General features: G+C 39.8%; 1 protein-coding gene across 5 annotated transcripts; it reads left to right on the forward strand.

Moving 5' to 3' along the window:
• Positions 1–115: 115 nt before the first annotated feature.
• LOC105380633 (heat shock 70 kDa protein cognate 5) lies at positions 116–20,388 on the forward strand. 5 transcript variants are annotated; one of them, XM_048629805.1, is made up of 18 exons: positions 116–331; positions 558–610; positions 1,473–1,560; positions 2,331–2,440; positions 3,333–3,460; positions 5,141–5,302; positions 5,717–5,807; positions 6,860–7,022; positions 8,141–8,296; positions 9,201–9,311; positions 9,475–9,510; positions 13,108–13,198; positions 14,157–14,306; positions 14,639–14,766; positions 15,862–15,943; positions 17,081–17,268; positions 18,080–18,220; positions 19,046–20,388. In XM_048629805.1, the coding sequence occupies exons 1-18, from the start codon at positions 230–232 to the stop codon at positions 19,130–19,132; spliced, it is 2,067 nt and encodes a 688-aa protein (XP_048485762.1). In that variant the 5' UTR covers positions 116–229; the 3' UTR covers positions 19,133–20,388. The 5 variants fall into 5 exon arrangements, with proteins under 5 accessions (XP_048485762.1, XP_048485761.1, XP_048485764.1 ...); XM_048629804.1 differs by lacking the exon at positions 9,475–9,510 and adding an exon at positions 9,847–9,882; XM_048629807.1 differs by having other exon boundaries at positions 9,201–9,287; positions 9,451–9,510.
• The last annotated feature ends 116 nt before the right edge of the window (positions 20,389–20,504 follow it).

Genomic DNA, 20,504 nt, shown 5'->3' on the forward strand with positions numbered 1-20,504 from the left:
TGTAATTAATCTGAGCATAAGAAATATGCAACCATAGAGTTCATAAAATGAATGAACGAGAAAGTTCTACACAAAAATAGGTTTTTTTACAATGGCAACATAATCGTACAACTAAAAAAGTTCATTGAAAAAAAATCGCTCTTTCGCGAAGTTGCGTCACCCACATGTTCCGTCTAAAGTGAAATAAAAGTGATAATTTTATTGAATTATCCAGTAAATTAACACTAAAATGTTGTGCGCTACACGGTCTTTTGGCCGAAAGGCCCTAGAGTGCTCCGGAGTCACCTCAGATCTTTACACACAGAGGAATTTCTCAACCCTCCTCCGAAACGTAAGTAACCATTTTATTTTGGAAAACGAAAGAAAAGCGATTGTCAGTATTTTTTAATGTATTAAAATAACCATCTAAAAGACCTATTTAATATTATATTTCCTACTAAATTGATAATCAAACTTTAGCGACCAAAATCCTACCGGTCCAAAGTCACATGGAATTTTTCGATATTCTTCCATTTTCACATTCTAGAAGATTTTCACTATAATTTCCCATATTTCAGACTGCATCCCCAACAGTTCCTATCTATCGCCATGGACTGCAAAGCCGACACAAGTAAGTTCCAAAATCATTATTATTGCAACTATTTCATCAGACATAACCTAACATTTCGTTGCGTATAATTGTGAGAACCTACGTCTTATTATACTTTTAAATAAGCGTGCAATTCTTGTGCAACAATAAAAGTCCTCATGGCTTTGACCATAAAATTTTACATGCTTTTTGTTTTGTTATGGTATGGTCCAAGAAATAGGTATTTTACAATATTTATGTAACAATGCTGGCCAATGGTTTTGTATGAAAAGTAAACAATCTAAGATGTCTTACGGACCCAAATCCTTGTGTGTTAAAGACTAAACACACACAGCCTGATGAAATAAAATTCAGCATTTCACTGAAAACTGCTATTTATGGGAATACACAATTTTTTTACATAGTACTTATTTCATATAAAATATTCAGTTTGTACAAAACAAGAGTTCAATCAACCTGCATTGAAAAACTTATAACATACTCAATACACATTCATGCTCTGTCGATCAGTACACACACCAATGTGTGTGTGACTTTTGCAACAGAGCGAGATAGCAGCATGGAACCAGCTAGCCCCAACTCATGTTGAAGGCTTTCCTAGATACCGTGCAACAAGATTACTACTGCACATTGCATGCTGAGATATTGCATATTATAATTATTATGTATAGCGCAAGTGTCACGCAATGTGGAATCTGCCTTGAGACAATGCATCTGCTGAATACAGCAAAGGCACTTAGTTGCAGTTTAAAAACTGAAAAGGTCATATTAAAATGAACTAAATTGAAATTATGACACAACATTTCATCAACATTGCCAAATACACAACAATACATACATTTTACCAGTTAAAAAATCTGTAACAATATTAACTATTGTTCAGGTCGGAGGGTGTGCGAGGAGCCGTCATCGGTATTGACCTGGGTACCACAAACTCATGTGTGGCCGTCATGGAAGGAAAGACACCCAAGGTTTGTACCAACTTTCAAGGGTTTATACTTATTATACCAGGTTTCATTTAACAACCCCTGACCTTTACTGCACTGAATTTTAAATTCACAACTTGTCTTTTTCTTCTTAGTGTGTTAGTGAGTGATGCTAATCTGACTGGCCAATCCTTCTACTATGATATAATTCTAGTGTTTGTCTCAAACAAGCTAAGGAGAAAGAGTTTTTCCCACCATTCAGGCCCTGAAAAGTGAAACCTGTATTATGATATTATGTTTTAGTGCGTGTACCGCTAGGTGGGACTCTACTGCGTCATACACTTTTATGTTAATTTCTCACTGTCCAAACTGTGTTTTAAAAACTCGCTATGCAAAAGATAGAATGCGTTGTCGATCAGTAGCGTGCGCCTGTGCGCCGCCGCTTTTGCAACAACGCGAGAGAACTGCGTGGAACCAGCTAGCGACGACTCATGTCCACCGCTTTCCTAGATACCACGCTACATTTAAATAATAACTTAAGGTTTCAACAGCTGAAAATGTTCTTGATAAAGTGAAATTTGAAACAGAACAACACATTAGTCCACTAATATTAGATCTATCTATTCACAGACAGTCACAAAAACTTCTAACACCCTTAATTTCCGCCTTAGGGCTAACTTTATCACCAAAATCCATGTAACTGTTCAAAACTAATATATGTTTAAGTTGACTCCTCACATTCAGAGAGAGGTTCATTCATTCATTGCCAAATGGTCACTATTATTCCCCACAATCTCATCCCTGGTCCCCCGCAGGTGGTGGAGAACTCGGAGGGGTCGCGCACGACGCCGTCGCACGTGGCGTTCTCCAAGGAGGGCGAGCGGCTCGTCGGCATGCCCGCCAAGCGACAGGCCGTCACCAACTCGTATGTATTCACTTATTCTATCTATTTTATTTACCAGAGGGGAATATCGCCAAAATGGCGTTAGATTGGAATCCGCCGCAGGGCAGACGGCGCAAAGGGCGACCTGCAATAACTTGGAGGAGATCCATTCTGAGCGACCTCAATGCCGTCGGAATCTCCTGGGACGAAGCCAAAGAAAGAGCCCAGGACAGGAACGTCTGGAGAAGAGTCGTGGAGTTAGAGGAATTAATCATCATCTATTTTCCGGAAAGCTATAGATCGCATTCAGTGACTACATCCAGCAGTGGACTGCTATAGGCTGATCATAATCATCGTCATCAGCCTATAGCAGTCCACTGCTGGATGTAGGCCTCTCCCAAAGCACGCCACTGGATGTGATCTTTAGCTTTCTGCATCCAATAATAACAGTCACCTTTCGCAAGTCGTCACCCCATATAGCCGGATAGGCTAATGATGATGATGATGATGATATCTTTTCAGCCTTTAGCCTCTAAGGTTGGCCAGTATGAGTTAAACCCCTTAAGACTTCCTGAAGAGACCCCAGAGATCTAATGGTTTGATTGTTTATTGAATTAATTTAAATAAGAACCACAATGCACTGTACCTGGAATCCCTTATCTAGCTGCTACTGCATACTGGTTTCCTGTCTAGGGTCATTCGTACAGCAAGCTACATCTCCATGCAACACTATATTTACCTGTTTGTGGTCTCTATGTTTGATTACTCATCTACCCCATGCTACAATCCCTTTTAAAGTGAGCTAAGTTTTAAATGAGGTGATTTTGAAGCTGTTATTTGCAAGTTTGAAAGTTACCACTGCTACCACAAAGTCTGCTTCTGGAAGATGTCACTTCTAAAAAAATAATCTTACAATACTGTCCTACCCCAACAGAGGCAACACATTCTACGCGACCAAGCGTCTGATCGGCAGAAGGTTTGATGACCCCGAGGTGCAGAAGGACCTCAAGAACCTGTCCTACAAGGTCGTGAAGGCTTCCAATGGAGACGCGTGGGTGCAGGGTGAGTGTCTTATACATTTCATGTGTTATAGGGTGGAATTTTTTTGAAGATGAGAAAGTCTGGACCTGTATACAGGGTGTTGCAAAAAGGGTATACTAAGCCGCAACCTACATGTGCAGCACTTTATATTTTATTGTGTGATATTCAAATACAATGTAATATTGTGAAAGAATAAATTAAATGAAATAAGCCCGAAAATGAATTCAGAATTTCAAAATTCGCGAAATAAACCTTTTTGCAACACCCTGTACATGGGTTTTGGGCATAGGTCCCATAGAATAAAAAAATGACATTCTGTGGTAGGAGTTTGGGTGAATCAATGAAATGTTACAATGTATTGTACTACCATTTGCGCAACACCTTCAGAAAATTACACTTTCGTCTTGGATCTTTAAAAGGCATACAAGCCATCTCAAAATGATCATAATTTCTAGCCATGATTTTTTAATAAGAAACAGCACATGCAAACAGCTAATGTGTAGATGCTCTGTCGATCAGTACACACACCAATGTGTGTGTGACTTTTGCAACAGAGCAAGATAAAAGCATGGAACCAGCTAGCCCCGACTTATGTCGAAGGCTTTCCTAGATACCATGCAACAAGATTACTAATAAATACAAAAAACAGTTTGCCTGACTTTAAATTATATTGATAAAACGAATTACTTATTTATTATTATTATTTATTTTATGGAAAACTTACAGCTAAAATTTAACAGTATAACACAAAAAATAAACAGTTGAAAACCAATTACTAGTTTTCACTAATTGATAATTACGAAATATCTGTATGAAAGACTGCATGTTAAACCACCTATCCAATGTCCAGCAGTGGAATATGAACGAAATTTTTCAATAATAAAATAAGCAACGTGGGAAATATTCGATTACCTGTCACTATTATCTAATATCATAAAGTAGGGCTTGGCTTCTTTAGGGGAACGAACTTTGGTCCCTTATCTCACAGATAAGAATTCTTTACGTATGCGGTACCAGTGCGTAGTGTTGCATAATCTTGCTTGATATTGAAATAATGAGGAATTAAACTTAGATATTTTTTAAACACACTATCTTTTTCTGCTTTTGATTGCCTAGTATCCTAGTGTGATAAAAAATGAATTAAAATCGAATAAATAAGCCCCGGAGATTGCCGCTGATTGCCACTTTGATGACGTATTTTGCGCCACAAACACTCTATCGACGTCACTGTGACGTCATTCGCACATGTAGGTATTTGTCAAAGTTCCAACGCGTATTATACAGGAATATGCGATATAACTTGAGTATTTTTTTTAAATTTTAAATAGCCTAATTGTTTTATTACTGCTGGGCAAAGGCCTGCACTTCTTTCTTGCTGACCCTTAGATCCTGCGCAGTTTCGAAATAATCTTTACTTAGCTAAAACAATAAAAGGCATCAAAACAAATTATAAACCAAAATGGTTCCAGAATTGATCCCTGAGGAGCGCCTGTTTTTAATATTAACTATTACAGCAATAGACTAATGTCTGAAATAAAAAATATTCTATTCTTTACATAAATTTAGGCCCTTATATCTTATCAGGTATAACAACGGCACAATGTTCATTAAATGCTAATTATTGATATAATAACAAACAAATATGGTCCTGAAATCGATCCCTGAGGAGCGCCTATTTACACACCCCCCTTATCCCACCAGGTACCGACGGCAAGATGTACTCCCCGTCTCAGATCGGAGCCTTCGTGCTGATCAAGATGAAGGAGACTGCCGAGGCCTACCTGAACACCACGGTCAAGAATGCCGTGGTGACGGTGCCGGCTTACTTCAACGACTCGCAGCGACAGGCTACTAAGGATGCTGGTAGGTTTTAGAATTAAATAGCTTTGCGGTCGAAAAAATGGGGAGTGTCTGCTCCGTATGTGACTGTTTTTAACGTTATGAAGTATTCAAGTCAGGATACTAAGGATGCTGATAGGTCATAATCATCTTGTACTTCTACTTCTGGAGCTAGGTCTCTTAGGAAGAGCGCCACACACTCTGTCTTCGGCCTTCTTCATCCAGCCACTACCTGCTACCTGTCAAAGGTCATCGGTGCAGATGGCCGGAGGGCACTTCTAAAATAGCGTAAATTTTGCAATGAATTTGACACATAAATAACCATGCCCATAAACATGACCATTAGTTGGACCCTAAACTCAACTTGAGGGCCTTAGTCAAGTATCGACTGTGCTATATATATTATCTTGTGTTCTAACAGTATGTCTGTCTGTTCAGGTCAAATCTCTGGTCTGAACGTGCTGCGAGTGATCAACGAGCCCACCGCCGCCGCGCTCGCCTACGGCATGGACAAGACTGACGACAAGATGTGGGTATTATTAATATTATGATGACCAAAATTTTATAAAAAACTAGCTGTTCCCGCGAGCTACGCTTCGCCTTAAAAAGTTTTACCGTGGGAATTCCAGGATAGACCATATGTATACCAAATTTCATTCAAATCCGTTCAGTAGTTTTGGCGTGAAAGAGTAACAGACAGACAGACAGTTACTTTCGCATTTATAATATTAGTTAGGAAGTTAGGATAGTTAGGATTCACGAGAGTTGGCCAAAATGGCAATCCGCATGTGGAGTCTTACGGTTTGCATATTATAAGGGACTGCAGCGCAAAAGTCGACCATATGAATGAATATGCTGCCTGTTGCGGTATGGCATAGTAAGCGATAGTACTAATCAAATACGGTGCTTCTTTTACGCTGCGGTTCTTCATAATGTGCTTGGACTCCTAAACGAATGATAAGGGAACAGTAGGAGCGTGTCAACGCCTCCATAGACCAATAGCGACCAAGCCAACTACATTCCCAGTTCATACATTATATTAAATGCGTTGTCGATCAGTAGCGAGCGCCTGTGCGCCGCCGCTTTTGCAACAACGCAAGAGAACTGCGTGGAACCAGCTAGCGACGACTCATGTCCACCGCTTTCCTAGATACCACGCTACATTTATATCACCTCAGCAGTTTACTGCTGGACGTAAATTTCTCCCAAAACACGACACTGGATCCTATCGCCCGATGCCGTCGCGCCGTGGCCCGTGGGCAGTCAGCAACTGACGCTAATCCTAATCTGACCACCACAGAGTCAAACCCAAGATGCGCTATAATGTCTAGTGTTTGTCACCCACGCGCTAAGAAACACACTATAACACGGAAGATCTACTTGTACTAATCTTTAATAATAATAATATGTGAAGACATCTGACACACGGCCATCCGACCCAAGCTAGGCGGTGCCATGGTAATATGGGTATTGACAGCTGATGTATATCTACACCGGAGATCGAACCTGGGCCTTCGGCATAGCAGCAAGGGTCACTAACTACCACTATTCAATCGTCTAATCTCCCCTTTTTCCTACCAGTATCGCAGTATACGACCTCGGCGGCGGCACCTTCGACATCTCGGTCCTCGAGATCCAGAAGGGCGTGTTCGAGGTGAAGTCCACCAACGGAGACACGCTTTTAGGAGGAGAGGACTTCGACAACGTGCTCGTCAACTTCCTGGTCGATGAGTTTAAGAAGGATGTGAGTGTTTTTGTGTTGATTCTTTTTTATAAAATTAGCTATTAATACATAGATAACATAATATATAGTACTCTATGCCCACGACGGCAATCTCCGAAGGTGAGAGCCACGGGCTTTGCGCCGTACATTTGTACTCATGTGATAGATCGCGAGCCGTAAGGTCTTCTTTAAATTGAGTATTTTTTTAAAATATTTTTATGCTTATCGCTTCGAGCCACCCGCTTTTCGCTGCTAATTTGTAAACTCACTAACGAACAAAGTTAGACATAAGTTTTAATTTGTATGTAGGTATTATTATCTTTTGCATGAATGAATTGCACTTAGACTGCACAATGCACATCTAGAATCTAGGTGTGCAGGTTTCCTCACCATGTTTTCCTTCATCGTAAGAGCACAACAATACAATCAAAATGCATATCCATCTGGAATTCTATTATTATGACGGTACTATAAAATTTTAATGGAGTTTCCTCATGAGATTTCCGGGATATAAAGTATCATATCATGTATTAATCCAGGGTGTCAGCTAACAACGCACCAAATTTCACATACAACCGTTTTCCTGTGAAAGAGTAACACACGTCCATACTTACTAACTTCAACTTTTATAATTAGCTTTATTATTAGTAATTAATGAAGATAAAAGCGTTGTCGATCAGTAGCGTGCGCCTGTGCGACGTGGCTTTTGCAACAACGCGAGAGAACTGCGTGGAACCAGCTAGCGACGACTCTTGTCCACCGCTTTCCTAGATACCACGCTACATTTACCCTTTGATGTCAAACTAAAACCAACCAATATTCATATTTGTTTTTTTTTATAAATAAGCATTACAAATTCAATACTGACACTTAATTTTGAATATGAACCTATACGAAACACGAAAGCTATAAATAGCTATAGTACCTCCTCAGTTGACCTTTTTACTAATGCTATTTGAAATAAACTATAGTAACAGGCAAACAGGTTGCCCACTGATCAATCACACAATCACTATCACACCCCATCACGTCGGCACTGGTGGGGAATGGGTCTCCTTCCAATGAAGGAAGGGTTTAGGCGTAGTCCTCAAGACAATAATCAACAACCAACTAATCTAATATTCCTTTTCCCCCTACAGCAAGGCATAGACCTCCGCAAGGACGCGATGGCGATGCAACGGCTCAAGGAGGCGGCGGAGAAGGCCAAGATCGAGCTCTCAGGGTCCGTGCAGACCGACATCAACCTGCCCTACCTCACCATGGACGCCGCAGGGCCCAAGCACATGAATCTGAAGGTAGGTCGTCATCATCAGCATGTCATACATACTTAAATGCTCACGAATCACGTAATCCCCGAAGGCGTAGTCAGAGGTGACTCGCAAGCCAGTCACCCACTTTTCGAGCCGTATCGCCGTTTTTGAGTGACTAACATTGTACTTAGGGTACGCAACCAGAACCTAGATGTGCGACCTCACGATGTTTTCTTTCACTGGCATAATGTAATTTTATTGTATTCTTTTACGTAGGGCCCCTACTTAGAACCGCTTGGTGTGCACGAAAGGAGTCTACAGATTCACATATCGAGCTTTAAAACCATCCTTGAGCATTCCATGAATTTTTTATCACTTAAAAAATGTTTTATGCACTGTAGGAAAGCGTGAGTCAAGCTTCTATTGAGTTTGTTCTCGAGACAAACAGTGCTATAATAATACAAAGCAAAACCACCTGACAGTTTGTGCCATTATTCTGACAGGTCAAAAGATTTTTGTTACATTTCTAGATCTTTCTGGAATCATTCCAACCTTAATATATTGTTTATTATAATATTAGTATTATACAGATCCACAGAAAATACATTCAGACTTGGAACAATGAAAAAAAAATTCCCTTATCTTTTACAGGCTACCTTTAGGTTACATAATATAAAAGTGAATATAATGGAGGGCCGAACCTACACAACTCATTCCACACACAATGTCAATGCATTTCAGCCTCTATTATAGTCACACACAAACCAACAGAAACCTAAACTACCCTTTTTCATACTTTCAACTTCATTTCTATGCGGTTGTCTGGAAGAGATTACTTTTAGTAGTCAGACCGCTGATTGTACTATTTATTTTCTTTTCTATGTTTGTGAAACTGTTTCTGTTTGTGTGCAATAAAGAGTCATCTTTATCTACCTTTTCCCGCCAACAGATGACCCGTTCCAAGCTGGAGTCCCTAGTGGGCGACCTGATCAAGCGCACGGTGGCGCCCTGCCAGCGCGCGCTGCAGGACGCCGAGGTCACCCGCACCGACATCGGCGAGGTGTTGCTGGTCGGAGGCATGACTAGGATGCCCAAGGTATGTTGGGAGTCCGGGGAATTGTCTTCCGCGATGTAGGTTTTGATATAAACATGCTGAAATCTTGAGTGAACTGATCAAGAGAGAAGTAAAGGACGCCGAGGTCACCCGCACTGACATCGGCGAGGTCCTGCTGGTTGGAGGCATGACTAGGATGCCCAAGGTACGTTGAGAGTCCGGGGAATTCTCTTCCGCGATGTAGGTTCAGAAGTTGTGTTAATTCCCTTGGAATTTATTTGTTTTAATATGCTGAAATCTTGGTGAACTTATCGAGAGCGCTCTAAAGGATGTCAAGGTCACCCGCACCGACATCGGCGAGGTCCTGCTGGTCGGAGGCATGACTAGGATGCCCAAGGTATGTTGGGAGTCCGGGGAATTCTCTTCCGCGATGTAGGTTCACAATTAACTTCAACATAGTATAATAATCAGGTTTTTGGTTGGTGATCTCATTAGGAGAGCTTTAAAGGACGCCGATGTCACCCGCACCGACATCGGCGAGGTCCTACTGGTTGGAGGCATGACTAGGATGCCCAAGGTATGTGGTGATTCCGGGGAATTGTCTTCCGCGATGTAGGTTCACAATGACATCAACCCCACACTCACTCACTTAACTTCAACACTGGTGACCCCGACGTGATTAAAACATGCGTCGCTACATTCACTTGGAATTTGTTGGGTTAATATGCTGAAATCTTGTGTGAACTGATCAAGAGCGCTCTAAAGGGCGTTGAGGTAGCCAGGACCGACATCGGCGAGGTGCTGCTGGTCGGAGGCATGACTAGGATGCCCAAGGTACGTTGTGGTCCTACATCGCGTAAGACAATTACCTTCATTGTTGGTTTATAAATGCTGGAGTTTAGTTAGTTGTTGAGCTAATCAAGAGAGCCCTGAAGGAAGCTAAGGTCCCATCAGGACGAATATAGGCGTATGGCTGCTAGTGTGTGGCACTGGTATTCCTAGGTTACCCAACGTTGAGGTTGGTCCTACATTGTGGAAGCGAAAGTCCCTTCATTTATGTAACGCATTTTGTAAAGTTATGCATTGTTATACGGCACCTTTATGCACAAGTCACAGGTTATTTATTTAATAAGTAGCTTGGGACAGTCTTTTAGACAGGTGCCAGAGCAATGGGGCTATATTCCCTGGTGGTACCCATGTATCTCCAGGTTATACGCTCACGAACACTTTATTCTATAACTATTATACTAGAAATTATTCTTGTTTCAACTGAGTGAGTTCTTGATTCAGCTATTATGCTGAAAAAAACACTTGCATGTCTCTTTATATGAGACTAATATGATTATGTATTTGCCTTGTTTTACGGTATGGTACAGTTTTACGGTTCCAATCGAGAGATCCATTTACAAGTACCCCATTGTAGAACAGAATACCAGACAGTTTATCTGTGTGACTAGTTTATATGACTACTAGAATAACTTAATTAAATTAGATAGCTCTATAATTTACTCATAAAACACTTTTTTGGTAATCTGTGGTTAACTGTGTTGATAGTACATTCGTTACTATTTAATTCCATTAGCTTAAATATATTTTACTATTGTTTGTTAATCTTAAAATTATAAAAGAATATAATAGAATAGAATATCATTTTATTGGACGTAAAAATATATTGTCATAATACAATGTATAATATGACTTTACCAACATTTCACAAAGGCCCCGTCATTAAGGAGGAAGGAAATGGCGAAAGAAACTCCTCGAGCATAGATAGTATATTTTTATTTTATGATTTTTTTTTATTTATTAGGGAAGACAAACATCCATACATTGGAAATCTTATAAATAACATAAGTAAGAAAGAAATATAAATGTACAGCCCACAGCGTCATCCACAGAATTATAAACTATACCATTTTCCAGGTTCAAAGACATGGGTGACACTTTAAAATTTTCCATTTAACGCATGAATACTATTGCAAAATCTGTCATTTTATTGACAATGACCACAGATAATATATATTTCTAGAGTACGCACTTTGGTAAAATGGAACGTACTAGAGATGCGACACATCAAAGTCGACATTCTGAAATCGATTAAAATTTATACAATATTAGAATTTTTACAACATGACTTTAAGAAATTCTAAGTCAAGTGACCAACAAATTTTATATGGAGAACCATTTTTAGGATACATCAGATTCTGAGAGCAATAGCAGTAGTAGCATATACTGAAAGCGGCAATTATAATGTGTTTTCCGAAAATACGAATAAATTCATATTTATATTAATCTATGGAGTATATACAAATCGATAGGTTCAAGTCGATAGGATTTCACTCTCAGACATCTCTAGAACTGTCAAACTCAAAACGTCCCACATATCATAGGCTCTGAAAAATGGTATAAAGTGGTGTCAAGTTGAGAGGTTATATAAAATAAAAAAAAAACACGCACTCACGCCTGTACTAATGTACTCCCTTGCGGCGTAGGCAGAGGTGCATTGCTGCACCCACTTTTCGCCAGAGTGTTATGTTAGTCCCAATGTAATAGGGGGCGGGCCTATTGCCATTTTACGGGCACATCCAAGACCACATATGTTATATAAAATAATCAATTAAATTTAGCGATGACAAAAAAACAATAGCTACTATACTTAATATTTAAAGAAACCTGAGACTATCGTATATAGTGGTGGGAAAAACGGCTACATTTTGATAACACGCTACAGACGCTATGTTACACATTTATAGCAGGTTATTTAATCCGCTAGGTTATAACGATATTGAAGAGCAAAAAAAAAATTGATGAAAAAAAAAATTGATGAAAAATCAATGAACTTTCCTTCATACTTTACAGGCTTAGGACTGTCTATAATGGCACATCACTGTTTCCATAATGGCACATCACTGTTTCTCTTCATTTTTATGAATTATTGTCAAACGTTCTTTAATTGCAATAACTATTTACACAAAACACTTTAAAACCACAAAGTAATATCCTTTCAATGTTTCATCCACTTACGAAAACACACGTAAAGTAAAGATATGTAGGTAAATTGTCCAGTCAAAGTTCAATCACACACAATCACAAAACATTTAAAATACGAAATTGTCCTCAGAACCAAATTGTCCGTTAGAAAGTACCTATTTACACTTACACAAACACTATTTATTATCTATTATCAATTTTACACTAAACCTAAATAAACACTATACCTATTTTAATACGTTACTATTTAAACTATTTATTATTATGAATATTTACAAATATTTATTTACAGCACGCAAATGCAACAAAACAAACAACGCGATCGTAATTCGTAACGTTGCGCGAGGCACAATTAGCATAGCGGCCACCCGTGGCCGTTGCCAAATCGCGACTGCGGAGCTAATTTCAGCAGATAGCGGAGCGCTATTGCGTAGTGAAGCTTGCAGCTTCGCAGCGTCTCGCTCTCTCACACGCGAGTCGCGCGACGTTGCACCGTTGAGAGAGCGAGACGCTACAAAGCAAGTGAATATCGCCTGCGGTTATCGCGCGCCACGTCTCGCGCGCGGCTGCGAGAAATAGCGGAGCCGCTCCGCTATTTCTAGCAGTAGCGTCGTGGCAACGGCCGCGGGCAGACGCTGTCCAATTTTGCGAGCTAAGATCGCGAGGGCGCGTCGCGTTATAATTATAGCAGCATTTGCGCGTTCATAAAGCGAATGCTATTCGTTGCGAGCAAATCACTTGCTATGTTTTTTAGCTATATGTTATATTAACCTCCACTAATCGTATATCTAACGTGAATGTTCGTCGTCAGGTACAATCGACCGTGCAGGAGATCTTCGGGCGCGCGCCGTCCCGCGCCGTCAACCCTGACGAGGCGGTCGCTGTCGGCGCCGCTGTGCAAGGTATGTGGGTAGTATGGATAAGACATAACGGGCCTTACCACAAAAACTTAGGCAGTATTTAACAAGTGTTTAGCGCTGTCAAATGCCTACAAAATCTGTCAAATTTCGTTTTAAACACTTGTTAAACAGTGTTTAAAGATTTTGTGGTAGCACAGAACAAGTCTTAGGCCCAGTTTCACCATACTCTGTTCATCAACACCGCTGCTAAATTATCACAAGGGAATAGTGACTTTTGACACATCTCTCAAGAATTCAATATGGAAATTTTATTTTAGATGACACTTATAATGTAACAGGGGTTTTAATGAACTAACCAGAGTATGGTGAAACTAGACCTTATAGGCTTGCAGAAAGGAACTTTAGGCTAATGTCAGCATTAAATCTGTGCTTGCCTCTTTCTGTCGGTATACTGTCAAAGCAAGGCAGCAATACATTTTAAGGTCGACATTTGAATAAAGAAACAAGGCACCTTTATGCACAAGTCTCAGGTTATTTATTCAATAATTAGCTTGGGACAGTCTATTGGACAGGTGCCAGAGCAATGGGGCTATATTCCCTGGTGGTACCCGTGTATCTCCAGGTTATACGCTCACGAACACACAACACATACCTACAGTTCATTAGTTAGCTTTTACTTGTATTTTATTTAGAGTATTGAGGCTTGCCCCGAAAAAATACATTTTTTACGTAACTTAGCTGCCGCTACATGGGTTGGTTATCGACGTAGATAAACGTCACTATTTTGCGATGCTCCATACATACGGCTCTGTGATTGGTGGTACGCGCATTAAATAAGATTATCGACATTGATAACGAAGCCGTGGAGCGGCTGCAGGGATACCTTAAGTCTCCAGACAACTGCGGACAACGGACCGCATTTCAACTGCGATCCGTCTGTCTAGATACTAAGATACTTTTTTCATACACATCAAACTACAATAACATTTCCCCCCACCAGGTGGCGTGCTAGCGGGCGACGTGACCGACATCCTCCTGCTGGACGTGACCCCCCTGTCGCTCGGCATCGAGACCCTCGGCGGAGTGTTCACCAAGCTCATCACCAGGAACACCACCATCCCCACCAAGAAGAGCCAGGTCTTCTCCACCGGTGAGTGTAGTTGTTGTTGAAGTTCCGAAGGTAAACAACAGATGGCGCTAGCATCACTGCACGCTAGCAATCAACAATCGACGTCGATGACCAACAATCCTGAAGCAACATAGTTTATCTGTCGTAACATCTGCTTCGATAACGAATCCGTGTAGCGGCAGCAGGAATGGTTGATTGCTAATGTGCGGTGTTGGTACGGTAGCTGGTCGCCAGACGAAACCAAACTCCAAACGTACCCGTGTCTTAGTATGCGACCCAGCCCTGACCGCTATTCAGACTTTATGAAACAGGGGCCATTATGCGAGTATACTAACAAACCCATGTCATTCCAGCTGCTGACGGTCAGACCCAGGTGGAGATCAAGGTGCACCAGGGCGAGCGCGAGATGGCCGCCGACAACAAGATGCTGGGCCAGTTCTCGCTCGTGGGCATCCCGCCCGCGCCCAGGGGCGTCCCACAGGTACATAAACATGACGAATGTTGATGGGTAAATTTGTGAGTCCAGAAATTAGGAAGGAAACTTAAATGATTGCTACTAATTTATAACAATTCGAAAATGAAAAAAATTCATGAAATCAATGCAAAATATAATAATATCATGAGGTAATTATCATTGTATGTAGAAGTATACTCACATCAATATGAAAATAATTACCTACATAACTTTTGTAGCCAAAAAAGTTCCGACTGTAAACTGTTCGATAGATTAATCTCTTCAACCATAAGAAGAGGAGCTGCCGATATTTCGTATTTAATCAATATAATTAATGGTAAGACTGATTGCTCAGATCTGGTCGCAAAGCTTAAATTTTATGTCCCTAGTCGCCTACCCCGTCACCATTCCATTATGCAAATTCCACTTGTAAAAACTAATTATAGACAGAATTCATTTTTTATACGTGCGAGTAATTCACTTAATAAAATTTATAGCGATTCAGAGTTTGATCCATTCAGTAAGAAACATAGTAATGTTAATAGATACCTAACAGTTGCTTTTGTGAACAAAAAAATTTAAGTCAGTCTAAGCCTAAGACAGTCTACCTAATTATCTTATCTAGTTTTAGTTAACTTAGTTGTTTTTATTAAGTAAAGATATTAGTGTTTTAGTATTAGTGTGTGTTACAGCTGGTGTCGTGTAACGCCTAGGTATAATAACTAAGGATTGAGTTCTGGAACCGGTCTCAGCGCTGAATAGCGAAGAGATGGGTTCTAGAATGCAATCCTTGCCTTTGGAACCATATGTGGGAACTTGTAATTGGCTAGTAGCTGTTTACCTGATATGTTCATATTGTGTTGTAGCTGTAAGTTCTCCAGATATTATAAAATAAAATAAAATAAGTGTCGAAGCATACTATGGCGAAATCACGTCGCGTTTTTTGTCCTATACATTATTCGGCGGTGGAACTTGTCGCGTGGTTTAGACCTGGTATGTATAGACCGTAACACTGCCGGCTACCTACCTCTCTGAAGTCTCCGCTCCATCGGCCGAGATGGCGTCCCACGCTTTTTATTAACTATATGCCATCCGGAATTGACTAAGAATTAACATTCCCAGGTGGAGGTGACATTCGACATCGACGCCAACGGCATCGTGCACGTGAGCGCGCGCGACAAGGGCACCGGCAAAGAACAACAGAGTGAGTTACCTTTAATTAGACAAAATCAATAATAAAATGGGCTCCACATCAAAATTCCCCTAACATCGTTTTAACCGATGGATTTAAAGGTGAAAACTAATGAATTACTTGAAGTAGACATGCCGTAACTTAGTTAACTATAGGTATATACTATTAAATCTAATTATTTATTTATTTATTTAAACACTTTATTGTATGTATACACAAATTACACAGTTTAAAGTAAAAGTTAACAAGTACAAGAAAGAACAATACAAGTATATATATACAAAGGCGATTGTTATACAGATACATTTTTGTTAGTTTATGTCCTGCCGGCAAAGTACCTGATATACGGAACAACTTTCATTATGGGTGTTCCTTTTTGTGCCGAACGAAAGCACAGAAAATAGTATAATAGACTTGCATTTTCTGTAAGCTTAGTTTGCCCTAAAAGGTTTTCCCGTGAGTTTTCCGGGATAAACGCTTATTCAAGAGTCAGCTTCCTACATGCCAAAGTTCATTAAAATTGGTACCTCTCTTTATCCTTGAAAGAGTAACAAATCCCGCCATACTTAACAACTTTCACTTTTATAATAGTAAAGATGCTCTGTCGATCAGTACACACGCCAATGTGAGTGTAACTTTTGCAACAGAGCAAGATAAAAGCATGGAACCAGCTAGCCCCAACTGATGTTGAAGGCTTTCCTAGATACCATGCAACAAGATTACTAAAACATATTTACTAAGTATAAATAAATAAAGATAGTATGGCCCAGTAACCCTAGAGTTAATGTGCTTAGCATAAACGCTTGAAAGGCAAAAATTACTAAGCAATTTTTTTATTCAAAGGTAAAAATGAATGAACGCGGAAAAATATCCTATTCCAACAATGTATATGTGGGGTTTGGAACATAAAGAGTGAAGTATGAGAACGAATGAATGAGAGAGTGAGTGAAGGGAGATTAAGAGACGACGGAAATAATACGATAGACGTATTGAATTTGCTAATTTATTCAAAGTTGAATAAAAGCCAATTAACTCTTAAGCCATTCTTTAAATTCTGGGGGCTCGTCCGAGATAAAAACCTAAAATAAATATAATTGATATTTATAAGACATGTAATTGCAAACTAACAAATCATTTCCCCCCTACCAGTCGTCATCCAGTCCTCCGGAGGTCTCTCCAAGGACGAGATCGAGAACATGGTGAAAGCCGCGGAGAAGTTCGCCGCCGCCGACAAACAACGCCGAGAGAGGGTCGAGGTGTCCAACCAGGCGGAGGGCGTGCTTCATGATACCGAGACCAAGATGGACGAGTACAAGGCGCAGCTGCCTCAGGAGGAGGTAAATTGGTGATCATAGCGGTTATAGTAGCGATAAAAAGGGACAAGCGAGACCTGTAAGTGTTAAAATCGATTAGGGGCCGAAAAAAGTTATGTGACGGCATTGCAACGCAAAAAAATATACCTTGGACTTTCACAAAATCGTATTGTGGTCTGGTAGTGCTGTGCCGGTTCTAGGCTTGTAGGTAGGGCAGGCTTCACGCTGCTACGTGCCTGTTCGTGGTTTGGTGTCCACTTGATAACTAATGTTTGTATGCAGTAAACAACTTATTTATTTTATGAATTAGATTAGATAATCAAGTTCTAGTTCTAGCACCAGTCTAAGCCGCGTCCGTATGTTCAAGCGGACGCGGTAAACGGGAGTGCGATAGTAACGATGTCTAGTTATCACCCGACGCGAGCTGCGTGCGCTGAGGGACGATTCAAGACACCTACAATTTCAATAATTTACATGTTATGATTACAATCAACAGTTGACTTCGAATCGGTTAACCAGTCAACCCCCAGTGTGCTGTTTCTGCACCATACTTCATTACAAGCAGGGCGCACTGGTTTTTATTCTGACTTGTGTGGAACATTCAATGACAATAATGACGAAACTTCCCTTGCGCAGCACAACCCAATTTCAAGCGCTTTACAGCCTAGCAAGTTGATTTTACCTAATAAATTTTACCAATAAGCTCATCAAGACATAATATTTATCTTTCTTTTTACCTACTTCAAAATGAAGGAGGTTCTCAATTTGTTGCTTTAGGCTTCCTGAAAATTATTAAATTATATCGTTACAATAACAATTTCTTTCCACTCCACAGTGCGACAAGCTCAAGACAGAGATCACCGCGCTGCGCGACCTCTTGGCCAAGAAGGACGAGGCGGACCCCGAGGACATCCGCAAGGCGACCGGTGCGCTGCAGCAGGCCAGCCTCAAGCTGTTCGAGCAGGCCTACAAGAAGGTACAGTACCGTCCACGCGGGATGACCACTAGGCAGGGAGGACGAGGCGGACCCCGAGCTATATAATAATAATACACAGGGTGTTGCAAAAAGGAATTAATTATCGTAAGCCGAAAGGGTGGGACTTTCGGCTTACAATTACCTTTTGGGGGTCATTCTAATCCATTGTTGTTAAGAATGACCCCCTGAGTTATCCCCTTACGGCTTACTATACCCCTTTTGCAACATTCTGTAGAATTTGATTAACAAAATTATGGTCCCAACTGTGTATTGAACCCGGACCCTCTATGCACGTATTTGAGCCACCCAGCCACGCATCCGTCAGCTGGGTGGTCAAGCAATCGTGCTACAGTAATGTGATCTTGTTATCATCCAGTAGTACCTTCTATGGATTAGTGGACGATTATAGATTACGACACTTTTGTTTTATTGCATACTTAATCCTTATTGTTGCACTTGCATTGATTAATTAAATCATTAATTATTTATGATATTTGTACAATTAAGAGTTAATTAATAATAATAAATCATTATTTGATGATGAGGATCAGAATTTTCTGATTAAGCTACCGTTGCTGTGAGATTTATCACCTGTTTCACAATGCTTGGATAAAATATTAACTGTGAGATAAAAGTCATGCAACATTTTTAGACGGTGAAATTAATTTGATACTCAATACTCAATCATTTATTGCATCCATACGTTTTACAGATGATAGCACCTACATAGTGGAAAAACCAAGCTACATATTATAAGATAATTTTAGAAGTACCTACCATCAATATTGCAACAAATATTAATCTAGATTTTTATTTTCTACAAAGATGGCGGCTGAAAGAGAGGGCAACAACCAGCAGCAGACCGAGACTCCCCCGTCCGAGGACGACAAGAAGGAAGAGAAGAAGAACTAAGCACCTTCTAGAAGGAAGATATAGCTATGCGAACTATAGGAGCTAAGGGCGGCCACACACGTTTGACGAAATTACTAGATAGTTCAACTCTTTGGTGTCTAATTTTTAGCTAGACTTCTAGACGATATATTTGAATATGGAAATGAATTTTTATCCGACTTTAAAATTAGGAGGAGGTTCTCAATTCGTCTATGTTTTATTAAGAAGTACCAAAGAGTTTGATTAACAGATTACCGCCTAACCGCCTTTCTCCGAACTTAATTAATTGATGAAACAATAATATAGACGTATGTTTGCAACGTGAGAATGTGAATCACCAAAATTATTGCAGTGCAATGCGCAAAAGTTAAATTGTAATGAATTTAATGTACCTGTAGCGTGTAGAATTTAGACTATAATATTATGTTTTCGGCGAAACTTGAGGTTTTTATGTGCATTTTTTTAATTATATTGAAATTCTCTTGTAAGCGTTTCGATCACAAAGTGTAGATTGAGTTATGGCTGGCAGTTAGTGATAATTGTTGGGATCTATTTCTTTTCTATGAACAGAATATGTTATGATGCTCTGTTGATAAAATAGAATGTTTATTCCAATTTGTTATTTAGTGAAAAAATGTACTTGCATTCTTGCTAGTTCACTAGTTGTTATTTTTAATTATTATACTAGTATCTGTAATATATTTTTTCTATGATTATAGTATGTATGTCTATCTGTGTTTTTTGTTTTTATTTTCTCACTTAGAATAGAAACTGCAGACTTTTAAAATACCGTTCAGATATACCTTGTGTCATTTCATGTTACACGCTTTGCCGTCTTACGCATTGTATAAGAAGGGAGACCGTGTAATTCTTATTTTATGTATGTTGTAAACAATTTCTGCACCGATATTTCAAGTTCAAATACAAGAAAAGGTGTAATTGAGATATTCGTACGGAAATTGTTAAGATATGGGCGTTTGTTTCATTCATACCTTTTCTTCCTTTGGCACAATAAGAGCGATTTTTCTTCATATTTCCCAAAGATTATAAGGATAGCTCTGGGTATTTTCGATATTTTGTTCAGAAGAAAATAGTTGTTATGTGCTATAGTACTTATGGGTTGTTTGTGTATTTATACGGTTGTGCCCCCACTGCCTTGCCTGTGTTTGTCTGTCTGTTTGTATGTTTGAGAGCAGCGGGGGTGCAACTGTGGACTACGTAATGTATGGCTTGTTGGAATTAGAATAGTGAAATATATTATTATTATATTTAAAATATGCCTGTCGTTTTATTGATACACATGTGAGCATAAAGTTGAGGTAGGTTGAGGCTACATAATATTATAAAAGAGGGAAGATTAGTATTTTTTTAAGTTTATAATAGTCTACTCTTC

Source organism: Plutella xylostella, chromosome 24 (assembly GCF_932276165.1).
Source record: "Plutella xylostella chromosome 24, ilPluXylo3.1, whole genome shotgun sequence".
In the NCBI taxonomy this organism is placed as follows: Eukaryota; Metazoa; Arthropoda; class Insecta; order Lepidoptera; family Plutellidae; genus Plutella; species Plutella xylostella.